At 40.9% G+C, this 13,678-nt stretch overlaps 1 protein-coding gene across 7 annotated transcripts in view; it reads right to left on the reverse strand.

Annotated features, from left to right (window-relative positions):
- Nucleotides 1–13,678, reverse strand: part of pam (peptidylglycine alpha-amidating monooxygenase) — a 154,502-nt gene that overhangs the window by 77,966 nt on the left and 62,858 nt on the right. For all 7 annotated transcript variants that reach the window (XM_078396428.1, XM_078396427.1, XM_078396422.1 and 4 more), the window contains exon 5: nt 6,541–6,628. In XM_078396428.1, the coding sequence (XP_078252554.1) occupies nt 6,541–6,628 (88 nt within the window). The remainder of the gene's footprint in view (nt 1–6,540; nt 6,629–13,678) is intronic.

Below are 13,678 nucleotides of genomic sequence, written 5' to 3' on the forward strand. Positions count from 1 at the left end.
CACCGAGCCTTGCGACACTCCACTCGCCGCTGCCTGCCCTTCCGAAAAGGACCAGTTTACTCCTACACTTTGCTTCCTGACTGCCAACCAATTCTCTATCCATGTCAACACCCTACCCCCAATACCATATGCTCTAATTTTGCACATGTGTGGGACCTTATCAAAGGCTTTCTGAAAGTCTAGATACACTACATCCACTGGCTCCCCTTCATCCATTTTACTTGTTATATCCTCAAAAAATTCCAGAAGATTAGTCAAGCATGATTTCCCTTTCATAAATCCATTCTGACTTGGACTTATCCTTTTACTCCTATCCAAATGCACCGTTATAACCTCTTTAATCTTCCCCACCATCGGAGGTATTTATTAACAAAATGCTGGAGTAACTCTGCAGATCAGGCAGCATCTCGGGAGAGAAGGAATGGGTGACGTTTCGGGTCGAGACCCTTCTTCAGACAGTTACTCCAGCATTTTGTGAATAAATACCTTCGATTTGTACCAGCATCTGCAGTTATTTTCTTATATTTCCCCACCATCGATGTCAGGCTAACTGGTCTGTAATTCCCCGTTTTCTCTCTCACTCCTTTTTTGAAAAGTGGGATAACATTAGCTATCCTCCAATCCACAGGAACTGATCCTGAATCAATTGAACATTGGAAAATGATCACCAATGCGTCCATTATTTCTAGAGCCACCTCCCTGAGTACCCTGGGATGCAAACCATCTGGCCCCAGGGATTTATCAACCTTCAGTCCCATCAATCTACCCAATACCATTTCTCACCTAATGCAAATTTCTTTCAGTTCCTCTATCCCCCTAGATCCTCTGTCCTCTAGCACATCTGGGAGATTGTTTGTGTTTTACTTAATGAAGACAGATCCGAACTACCTGTTCAACTTCTGCCATTTCCTTGTTACCATTCCACCAGTGTCTGCCTTCAAGGGACCCACATTTGTCTTTGCTAATCATTTTCTCTTAACATATCTAAAGAAGCTTTTACTGTCCTTCTTTATATTTTTGGCCAGTTTCCCTCGTACTTCATCTTTTCAGCCCATATTGCCTGTTTTGTTACCTTCTGTTGTCCTTTGAAAGTTTCCCAATCCACTGGCTTCCTGCTACTCTTTGCTGTGTTATACATCTGTGAAGTATTTTTAGATTGTCCTGAGAACATGAAAGGTATTCTGTAAATGTCTTTATCTGTTCATACCTGATGAGGCCACTAAAGATCTCAAACCTATTTTAAATGTTCAATTTGTTTATTTTATGTGCATATGCTAACATGTACTGAATAAATTTGCTATTTGCAAGTTATCTCCAACTGATTCATAAATTTCTGAACTTGTGAACTATTGTTCCTGCTGATTGGGAAAGATCTTCAGGACATAAATATTGTCCGCAGAGTGTTGCTTTAAAGACTTGCATCTCCTTCTCAACCCTTTCTTTCAGTTTGCCAGGATCTTTTTCAAGGCAACTCACAGAAGTTGGAATTTCCTTTTTCTTTCGAGTCAGCTGCAAGAGTATTGTTTTTACTTAAAGAAGCCAAGCTATGGCAGTCTTCAGATTCCTCCATGATGAAAACTAGATGATCAGAGAGTTTGTGAGGTTCAATGGATCTTTGACAATAATGTTCATTGTAATGTCAGTGTTGCACTTGAACAAAGGGGACTATGAAGACATGAGAGAGGAGCTGGCCAAGGTCGACTGGAAAAGGATCCCAACAGGAATGACGGTGGAACAGCAATGCACGGAATTTCTGGGCATAATGCAGAAGATGCAGGATCATTTCATTCCAAAGAGGAAGAAAGATTCTAAGGGGAGTAAGAGGCAACATGGCTGACAAGGGAAGTTAGAGATGGAATAAAACTAAAAGAAAAGATGTATATGATAGCAAAGAGTAGCGGGAAGCAAGAGAATTGGGAAACTTTCAAAGGACATCAGAAGGTAACAAAAAGGGCAATAAGAGCTGAAAAGATGAAGTACAGGGGTAAGCTGGCCAAGAATATAAAGAAGGACAGTAAAAGCTTCTTTAGGTATGTAAAGAGAAAGATTAGTAAAGACAAATGTGGGTCCCTTGAAGGGACTAGAAACGGGTGAAATTATTATGGGCAACAAAGAAATGGCAGAAAAGTTGAACAGGTACTTCGGATCTGTCTTCACTAAGGAAGACACAAAAAAATCACCCAGATGTACTAGAGGACAGAGGATCTAGGGAGACAGAGGAACTGAAAGAAATTTGCATTAAGCGAGAAATAGTATTGGGTAGACTGATGGGACTGAAGGTTGATATATTAATGATTTGGATGATAGAATTAGAAGTAACACCAGCAAGTTTGCAGATGACACAAAGCTGGGTCGCAGTGTGAACTGCGAAGAGGATGTTAGGAGGTTGCAGGGTGACTTGAACAAGTTGAGTGAGTAGGCAGATGCATGGCAAATGCAGTATAATGTAGATAAATATGAGGTTAACCAGTTTGGCAGCAAAAACAAGCAGGCAGATTATTATCTCAATGGTGTCAGATTAGGTAAAGGGGAAGTGCAACGAGACCTTGGTGTCCTTGTACAGTCACTGAAACTAAGCTTGCAGGTACAGCAGGCAGTTAAGAAAGCTAATGGCATGTTGGCCTTCATAACAAGATTTGAGTATAGGAGTAAAAAGGTCCTTCTGCAGTTGTATAGGGCCCTGGTGAGACCACATCTGGAGTATTGTGTGCAGTTTTGCATTAGTTTGAGGAAGAACATCCTTGCTATTGAGGCAGTGCAGCGTAGGTTCATGAGGTTAATCCCCAGGATGGCGGCATTGTCATATGAGGAAAGATTGGAAAGACTTGGCTTGTTTTCACTGGAGTTTAGAAGGATGAGATGGGATCTTATAGAAAAGTAAAAAATTATAAAAGGACTGGACAAGCTAGATGCAGGAAAAATGTTCCCAATGTTGGGGGAGTCCAGAACCAGGGGCCACAGTCTAAGAATAAAGGGGAAGCCATTTAAAACTGAGGTGAGAAGAAACATTTTCACCCAGAGAGTTGTGAATTTGTGGAATTCTCTGCCACAGAAGGCAATGGAGGTTAATTCACTGGATTAATTTAAAAGAGAGTTAGATAGAACTCTAGGGACTTGTGGAATCAAGGGATATGGGGAGAAGGCAGGCAAGGGTTACTGATTGGGGAGGATCAGCCATGATCACAATGAATGGTGGTGTTGGCTCGGAGGGCCAAATAGCCTCCTCTTGCACCTATTTTCTATGTTTCTATGTTTCTATACCATTAATGCAAATTTTAAAAGTCACGGCCCTAGTTATAATTTCCCTGGTGACCAACCCTGTCCTTCCACTATCTCATCACGTCCCAGTAAATACTGAAACTGATTTCAAACCGTAGATCAATTTCATACTCATTGCTAAGATATACTCTGATATTTTTACCAGGTTGAGTTCAACAGATGGGAATCTATACAGTTTAGTTTTATCAAATATCTTTTGGGCGTTTCAGATTTTGAATCAGTTTGGGAAGCGATGAAAACCAAATAGAATCATACCAGCTATCCATTTTTAGTAGCATCTTATAATCGAACACATGCAACAAGTATCACATAAACCTGCTGCTCCACCTATTCCCAGAGAAAGGATTCCTTTGTTACTCCCCAAGGTCTGGCCTGCGAATAGCAGGCAGCAGCCAGGCAAACAAGCACAGGCAGGCACTTTGTATTAATCAGCTAAACATCAAACTTCTGGGCCGTGACACAATGCAGCCATAAACCTTTAATCACGGTGGCACCTTATAATAAATAAGGTAAACCTGTCTTTCAGTTTAAAAGAGCATTGTAAATTCCCCCTTCTCTGGACTTCCTCCATCAGGCTGCCTTCTCCCCAGTCCAAGTCAGTCAGAATCATACAGCTGTCAGCCCAACTCATTGACACCCACTGGTAAGCATCCTTCCATATTAATTCCATTTTCCAGCACTTGGTCCGCAGCCCTCTGTGCAATTCAAGTGTTCATCTAGACTCCTTTTAATTGAACTCAGTGACCCAGCTTCAACCACTCCCTAAGACAGTGCATTCCTATACTGAGAACTCTCTGAACGAAGCAGTCTTTCATAATACTTTGGCCGTTGAGTTTTGTTCAGCAACTGCTGGATACTAACGCAAACTAAGTCTTTGGCACATCAATTGTTCTCAGATATCTGTAAACTATCCAGCAGTATGTCCTGCGTAGGAAGTAACTGCAGATGCTGGTTTAAACCAAAGATAGATGCAAAATGCTGGAGTAACTCAGCCGTACAGGCAGCATCACTGGAGAGAAGGAATGGGTGACGTTTCGGGTCGGGTCGTCTGAAGAAGGATATCGACCTGAAACATCACCCATTCCTTTTCTCCAGAGAAGCTGCCTGTCCCGTTAAGTTACTCCAGCATTTTGGTCTATTTTTAGCAGTATGCCCTCCTCTAATGCGAGTGAGAAATAGATTCAGATCTAATTATTATTTGCATTCATTTGGCACTTCACTGCAATACATGCTTGTTATAGTCATCAAACATTAACTTCCAATGTGGCAAGTAAAAAACATGAATATAAAGTATTTCATCACAAACTTTGAAATACTTTACAAAACATAGTTTTCCACTCAAAAGTATACTTATGGCAAGGTTCAAATATTGGGAAAAAAACCAACAAATAAATTGTAATTGAAAGAGCAACTCAGCCGTGACCTGACAATATGAACATATCTTTTTAAAGATTTTAAGCCTGAGACTTAAAAAATACATTGTGCTTCTCTTGTACTAGTAGTGGAATTTTGGGTTTCTTATTAGGTCAAGTCAAGTTTGCACGAGAATAATGTGATAGAAGTACAAGAAAAATCGGTTGCAGTAGAATCACTAACATTTGCAGTCAGACAACCCAAAAAGCATTAATTATACATAAACTACACATAAATTCCACAAGTTAGTGGGAAGAGGACTGTTAAAAAAAACCAAGACATTAGTGTAATGAGGAAATTTGATAACAAGTCCATGGTAGTGCAAGAGAAAGTCTATTGTGTTCTGTTGCAGATAGTATTAGGGTGTGCACGTCAGTTCACTAATCTGATAGTTGAAGGAAAATAACTATTCCTGAACCTGATGTTTTCAGAACATTAGGCAGCTGTCCCTCCTGCCTGCTGCGAACAGCAAGAAAAGAACATGACCCGGATGGTGGGAATGCTTGATGAGCCAGAGCTTCATGTAAATCCTTTCAATGGTGGGAGGGCTGTGTTGAAGATGGGCAGGGCTGAGCCCACCATTCTCTGCAGTCTCTTGTTTTCCTGTGTATTGGAATTGCCATACCAGGCCATGATTCAACCAATCAGGATACTTTCTACAGTATATCCTGGAGGTTGGTTAGAATATTCAGTGATGTGCCATATCTCAGATTTGCTCTCAAATGATTGCATCTAAGTACTGGGCCCAGGGAAAGGTCGCCCGAGATAGAAACTACCAAGAATTTGAAGCTGTTGTTTAAGTAAACGTAAGTTCATATGTTAAGACAATTTGCACATAATTGTCACCCTCAGCAAATGTTAGGAGAATCAATGGGCCTCATTGCATTGAAAACAAATAATCCTTATCAGGGGTCTATATTGCTACTATTTTGCTCTCTCTTGGTGCTGTCATTTGCTATGACTGCATAAAATGGCATCTTTAATGAAACGTAAGAGAAAACTAATAGTGCATTTTCAAGAGTTTCGCCAACCTGGCTGCTTTTACTAACACTGCCTTCAGCAATAAAGCTGTTTTTTCATGGAAACGTGTTGAAAATTCCCACTGTGCTGATTTGCCTGGAAGCCTTAATTACAATTGTGACAGTCTTTCACTGCAAACCAGAAATTCTGTACACTGAAAGTGCAAAGGATAAGCTTTTCCCATATTGTGGGAAAATACATGAGCTGCTGCAAATCAATGAAAAAGCACATAAGACTGCATAATTATTACATTGAAATAAAAGCTCAAAGAAGTCTCTATATCCTAACGTGAATGTTTGCAGGGAAATTATTGTCAATGTGTGGGGAAGACAATAATTAATGTACCTTCTTAAAATATAGTTGAACATTGTCAGACATTAGAATGATTTTAGAACAACATGGAGATTTTTTCTTTGACATCAGATTTCCAATAACTATTTCTGCCATATCCAAAATGAGCCACAAATTAAACATGTGACTGGGTTGGTAACTGTACAATTTCAAATAGAAAATAATCAGCCTATAAATTAAACCAGGGAATTTCAGTTGACATTTCTAAATCTACCCGTGATTCATTCCATCATTTATAGTCTGATCAGATTTAACAGATTCTCTCATAGATCTTATTTAATTAGACTAAGTTTGCTTTATGGTTAGCAGAAAATACATGCACAATATCAATAAGAGAACCAATTATTTCAATGGGATTGAAAGCATCCTGGATGATGACAATATATATTTTGTGTTAGGCAATGATTCATCAATTATGCACAAGTTCATTAAATAATATTTATTAAGTATTTTGAAAATACAAGCTAAAAGTATTACCAGTAATCCTCATTTGTGGCTGGCAAGCTGCATCCAAACAATAACATGTGATGGGCTGTGTCCATGTTTGCATGAGGTTTAAAGTCAACTGTAAAATGAAGTTAAAAAAATGTAATCATGTGATTATCTTTGATACATCATGAACTCAAGCAGGGTTGAGTGCAGTATTTTCCAACTGAACAATATTGGTGAGAAACACGTGACTAATTAATGAGTAACAACAGTAAAAGCATGTCATGACGCTTCTTGTGCAAGCTGTATATTTTTCCTTTTTTCTACGTTTAATTTAATTCTTGGTAATAACAATCAGTAGTTATTTATTCATTTGTTAACTTTATCATTTTACACTCTGTTCAAAGTTTATTCCCCGACTCCTTAAAATTGTTCCGTAACCAAACATTATTGAAAAACATTTCAATTATCAAGGACATCTGCTTTCTAAAGTTATTTACATCTGAACATTGCAGAGCCAAGAAATAAAAATGTGCTTTGTATTGGACCTACTTCAATCTATCTCAATTTCAGCATTCAGACTTTCCCCAATTTACATAATGGTTACGTTCTGTAAACCCTTACATTAGTCAGATTTTATGCAAGTCGCAATCACCTTAAAACTAGGCAAAGAAAGAACTGCAGGTGCTGGTTAATACACAAAATGACACAAAGTGCTGGAATAACTCAGCAATCAGTACAAGGAAGGGTCCTGACCCGAAATGCCACCTATCAAAGTTCTCCAGAGATGCCGCCTGACCTGCTGAGTTATTCCAGCACTGTGTGTCATTTCACCTTAAAAATAGGCACCAATGGCGCTGGTCAGCGGCCACTTCTTCCTGTCGGCTGTAACTTTGTCTGCTCCATCGCTCCCCCCTCCTCTGCCCCCTCCTTCTCCTTCTCCCCCAAAGTCAATGACAAGATGTCTGGGGAAGAAGGAGAAGGCGGCAGAGGTGGAGGGGGGTGCGATGGAGTGGACAAAGCAATGGAAGGAGGAGGAGACGGCGGTGGAGGAGGAAGCCAACAAAGTGACGGCCAACAGGAAGAAGTGGCAGCTGGTGAATGGGGAGGAAGCCCCACAGTGACTGAACGCATCCCCTCAGTGACAGCAGCCTTAATATAGTACAGTCGGCCAGGGGCTACATCATGAGTCGCAACAACAGCCGCGTCAACAGGACAGCGCAGCCGCTGGTGAAGAAGGGCTCACTGGTACACTGTGTGGAAGATGTCGGCGACTCGATTGGTAGATGCTCTCCACCGCCTCCCCCATTCTCGCTCGCTTTCCCAGTGTCCCCAAAACTGGAAGAGCAACGACCCCAGGCGATAACTTTATATCTATGAAGTGGATGGGAAACCCTTGCTAACCTCCTGTTGCAACAACACAGGTCATTTAGGAAATGGGACCATCTGTGGTGAATTATTTAGGCAAGTCCGAATTTACATAAGTTGCCTAAAACGTAAGTCAGGGAGTGTCTGTATTTGATAGTACAGCAATGTGGGAAGTATTGAATAAGTATAGTCACTGTCATGATGTACATAAAACAAGGAACATAATTTATATGGAGCAACGTTCCACAAACAGCAACAAAATAAATGAACCCATAAACTATTCAGTTGGAATATCGGCAAGGCACCAAACCAAGGCCACGGAATAAAAGTTTTTAAATTTCTTTGCTAAAAAGGGCACTTCCACACTGTACTACACTCTCTCATTTCACTAATGGAATGTCAGCATATGTTGAAAAGCAAAAGGAAAACAGATGCTGGAAATCTGAAACATAAACGAAAATGCCAGAAACAGTATTAATTTTTCAGTTCGATCATCCTTTACCAGAATTGTTGTAGGTCAATCATCATTCATTGACCTAGGTTATGTGCTCCCAAGTGAGTCCTGCTGACTCAGAAGACACCATGTTTAGTACTGAACTTAGGATGACACACATTACAGTTTGCTAACTTTTAGTGACCCGTACAAGATTCACAATTTTCTTCTTTAGTTTAATAAACCATTTTAGTTTAGTTTAGTTTGGAGATACAGTGTGGAACCAGGCCCTTCGGTCCACCGAGTCCGTGCTAACCAATGATCATGCGCACACTAGTTCTATCCTACACACTAGGGACAATTTTATAGAAGCCAATTAACCCAGAAACCGGCACACCCAGAGAAAACCCATGCGGTCACAGGGAGAACGTACAAACTCTGTGCAGACAGCACCCATAGTCAGGACCAACCCGGGTCTTTGGCGTTGTAAACAGCAACTCTACTGCTGTTCCACTGTGCCAGCCCATGTCTGTGATTAGTTTGTCAAATATGACTGAAACTGCAATTTGACTCAAGTAATCATTTGAGACACTGAAGTCACAGCTACAATGATGGCTTGCAGGTGAATCCAACATCATGAGCAATGCTACAGATAAGATCAAGAGTCAATTCTTCATGGCTCGTAGCTCAATGAGTAAATATGTTTCTTTTACCAGAATTATGAACATTGTGACAAAAACACTGTTTTTTGCCTCGTTATTACTGGACACCTTAAGATAATCCTAAAAAAAATGCTTATTGAAATGTATTAAAAATAAAATGATCTACGAGGCAGCCATTTGTCTTATTCTTCCCACAAAGACTGATATTGAAGTAAATTCACCTGATGTCAATTTAGACGTGTAAGTCAAGTCCCACCAGTTTCCCAGGCAGACCTTCATCCTTAGTCAAAGTCTCCATCAAAGTGCTCCAATGGGCACTTGCATCGTCCCCAGCTATGCCTGCCTTTTTGATGTAGGAAAATAACTGCAGATGCTGGTACAAATCGAAGGTATCCACAAAATGCTGGAGTAACTCAGCAGGTCAGGCAGTATCTCTGGAGAGAAGGAATGGGTGACGTTTCAGGGTGGAGACCCTTCTTCAGATTGATGTGGGTCTCGACCCGAAACGTCACCCATTCCTTCTCTCCAGAGTTGCTGCCTGACCTGCTGAGTTACTCCAGTATTTTGTGATACCTGCCTTTTTGATGGTCGAACAGTGCTTGTTTCCGGCGTACACTAGCCCCATCTCCCAACTCTTTCTCCGCTACATTGTCGACTGCACGGGGCTGCCTCCTGTACTTGTGCAGAACTCGATTTCATTAACTTTATCGCTAACCCACCCTGCTCTCAAATTCACTTGGACTATCTGACACCTCTCAACCCTTTCTTGATCTCTCTGTCTCCATCACGGAAGTCAGATTATTGACAGACATTCGCGACAAACCAACCAACTCCCACAGTGATCTGGACTACACCTCCTTACACCCTGCCTGTTGCAGACACCATCCCTTAGTCTCAACTTCTCGATCTCATCCGTATCTGTTCCCAAAATGAGATGTCCTCGTTCTTTAGTAAATATGGTTTTCCCCTTGTTGTCATAGATGGATCCCTCATTCCTTGGTTCACTCATCCCTTCCTACACAGGCCACCACCTTCCAAGGTACTTTCCCCTGCAATCGTGCGAGATAAAAACGTCTGTCCCTATACCACCTCCTTCACCTCCATGCAGAGTCCCCAACAGTTCTTCCAGGTGAGGGAGGTTCATGTGCACCTGTCTAACCACATCGACTACATGTAGATGTTCCTGATGTGGCCTCCTGTACATTGACGAGACCAAATGTAGGCTCAGCCACCATTTTGCCAAACACTTACACTGGAGGATCTCCTGGTTGCCATTTTACTTTCCCTTCCCATTCCCATTCAGATCTTTCTCAGCTGGGCCTCCTCCATTGTAATAGTGAGACCTCACGCAAACTGGATGAACAACACCTCATATTCCGTTTGCCGAATTACAACCCAGCGGTATGAACATTGTATTCTCCAATTTTAAGTAATTACATTAGCCTCCCCCACCCATTATCGCCCAAATAACTGCCCCCGCCACCATGCTCCACCTGGACCTGCACGTAATTCTCCCCTTGTCCTGCAGCTACATTCCTTCCTCTAGCTTCACAATTCGCATCTCAATCCTTTTGTCTCACACCTTCTGTTTTTTTTCATCCCTGGCCTTTTACCTATCTACCTATCAAATAATCCCCCTCACACGTGTAGGCCTATTACCTGCCAGGTTTTGTACTGCCACTCCCTACCCCCTTACAATCAGAAAGGTCCCAACCTGAAACGTCGCTTATCCATGTTCTCCTGAGATGCTGCTTGACCCACTGAGTTACTCCAACATTGCGTGTCTCCATCTTTTGAGATGGTTTAATGTTATCAAGTTGATCTGCAAAAGATCGTTCAGCTAGTCCTATTCTAAGTCCCCTTCAATAGGATAGGCTTAAATTGGATTTTCATTCCAATGCTGGTAATTTAATCAGCTCTAAAGTAGTTTGGCTCAGGCAATGGAGCTTTGTGATTATTCAGGTAGAGTACTGTGTTTTTTGCATTAATTTGCAGTACACCAAAGATGTACAAGAAGGTATCACAAAATGCTGGAGTAACTCAGCAGGTCAGGCAGCATCTTGACCTGCTGAGTTACTCCAGCATTTTGTGATACCTTCGAATTGTGCCAGCATCTGCAGTTATTTTTCTACACAAAGATGTACAAGTGATCAGCTCTCTGCAAATAGCCTGATAAAATTGGCTCCCACCATCGACAGTATATGCAGAGAAAACTATGCCCCAATCATGGAATTCTTAAATCACAGAATATGCCAGGGTTAACATCATAAATGTATCCAGATGATATCTTGGCTTTCTATAAACATGCACAATACAGAGAATACAAATAATTATTTTATTGTTAAAAATCAACCTAAAACATGAACACTGTTTATCTCTCTGCAAAAGATGCTTGATCCGTTGAGTATTTCCAGCATTTTTTGTTTACTTGGAGGGATTTTTCTTAATGACTCCAGGCTCCAGATAACCCACTAACCCATTGCATTTATCCAACCATTTACAGATTATCAAGCTGTTTGGAAAATAATTCTCTGGGGTCTTTGCATCATCCACATTAACACTTTATACTCGTAAAACGTAATCTTAATGAGCATTAAGTATGTTCTGTGCGACTCACTGATATACTTAAGGAAGTATGATATTCATAGTGGTTGCCTCCTACCTAGAAGATTGTGGTTCAAATCTTTCTCCCAGAGAACTCACAACATAATCCTAGCTGATACATCAAGATATTGCTGACAAGAGTTATGAAAGTGGTGGCCGACTTAACAACTAATTAAAAAATGAGCAAGAGAATGTCGTTTAGTGCAATGGGTAATATTTATTCCATAATATCTATATATATTACTAAAACTCTCGTTTGTTTATTTGTTTGTTCCCAAACTACAGCCAAAATGCTACATGATAGCACGACAATTTTAGACCCACCTTCCTCACTGTCGTCCCTTTGGTGCTAATGGAAGAAGTTTTATTGAAATTGGTGTTATATTTTTAGTTATTCACATTTTAAAGTTTAAATCTATCTCCTAGGGAGGGAGGGGGTGGAGGAAGGGGGGGGGATAAGGAGGGTTGAGGGGGATGGAGTGCGGGGGGAGGGGGAGGGAGGGAGGTGGAGGAGGGGGAGGGGGAGAGGAGAGGGTGCTGCACCAATGCAGGAGAGGTTTGGGCCCAACGGGTCCACTTGGTCTAGTTCTATAATAAAACAGATTACCCCAGTTCATAGACATTTATCATGTGCAATTGACTTTTGTACTACCTGCATTACAATAATATTTACATTCCAAAAAGTAATTAACACTATGAGATTCAAATACTGCTATTTAAATTCAATTTCCATTCCTCTTTCTTTTTTAGATCAAATCCTTATTCTCCGGGAAGGTTGAAAGCACCGCTTCTCAAAGGTTTTAAGCAACAGAACTACTTTTGCAGCCTGAAGAAGGGTTCTGACCCGAAACGTCACCTATTCTTTTTCTCCAGGGATGCTGCCTAACCTGCCGAGTTACTCCAGCATTATGTGTCTACTTTTGCAGCCGAATCTTTTCCATATTTCGAGCTAACAATTCCCACCATAACCTCCGCATAACCCACCTCACTTCATTGGTCAAAAACTCCCTTGTGTGAATTATCCAAAAAGATGGCACAAAGCCAAAAAAATATCAGCCATCACTTAACATTCATTGTTATTCTCTGAAACAATGAACTACCATTTGCAAGCAGTTTTTCATGGACAGTGGAATCATTGTTTGCTGCCGAAAGCAGAAATCACTTCTTCAATCTTCCATGGCACTTAAATCTGGGTTCTGAATCTGAAAATGACTGTGCTAAATTAACTCCAATGCTATGGCAATCTTTAAAAGTGATACTTTCATACACTTTATGGGACTATTAAAATTAAATGATGTCAATTTTTTTTTAATTCCACCAGTTTTTTAAAATTATTTTTTGGGGATCTGGGCACTGTTGGCAAGGTTTGCATTTATTGTTAATGCCTAATTCTATTTTTTTGTATTCCGTTGGTCAAAAAAGGGGAGCAATTGGCATTGTGTCAGCCTTGGACACGAGATGGTGGGTGTGATCCATTTTCCTGAACAATTGCAGTCCTTCTGGTGAAGAGACTCGCACAATGCTGTTGGAGAGAAAGCTACAGATTTATGCACATTGACAGCAAAGTAATGAGGATATATTTCCTTGCAAAATGCTGTATAACTTGGAGGGTAATCTACAGGTATCTTATGGTCTGTAATTAGTAAATGTGTACCATTATCATTCATGCTATTAACTGCTAATTATCAAGGTATGCAAAGATTACAGAATTTCAACTTGAAATTCTTTGCACCATTGTTGGTCACGGAATGATTAGAAACATAGAAAATAAGTGCAGGAGGAGGCCATTCGGCCCTTCAAGCCAGCACCGCCAATCATTGTGATCATGGCTGATCATCCACAATCAGTAACCCATGCCTGCCTTCTCCCCATACCCCTTGATACCGCTAGCCCCAGGAGCTCTATCTGCCTTCTGTGGCAGAGAATTCCACAAATTCACAACTCACTGGGTGAAAAAGTTTTTTCGCATCTCAGTTTTATATGGCCTCCCCTTTTTGTCTTAGATTGTGGCCCCTGGTTCTGGACTCCCCAACATTGGGAACATTTTTCCTGCATCTAGCTTGTCCAGTCCTTTGATAATTTTATATGGGGAAAAAAAATCATGTTCCTTTCGTAACAA

The sequence above is a fragment of the Rhinoraja longicauda genome, chromosome 3, assembly GCF_053455715.1.
Source record: "Rhinoraja longicauda isolate Sanriku21f chromosome 3, sRhiLon1.1, whole genome shotgun sequence".
Taxonomy (NCBI): Eukaryota; Metazoa; Chordata; class Chondrichthyes; order Rajiformes; family Arhynchobatidae; genus Rhinoraja; species Rhinoraja longicauda.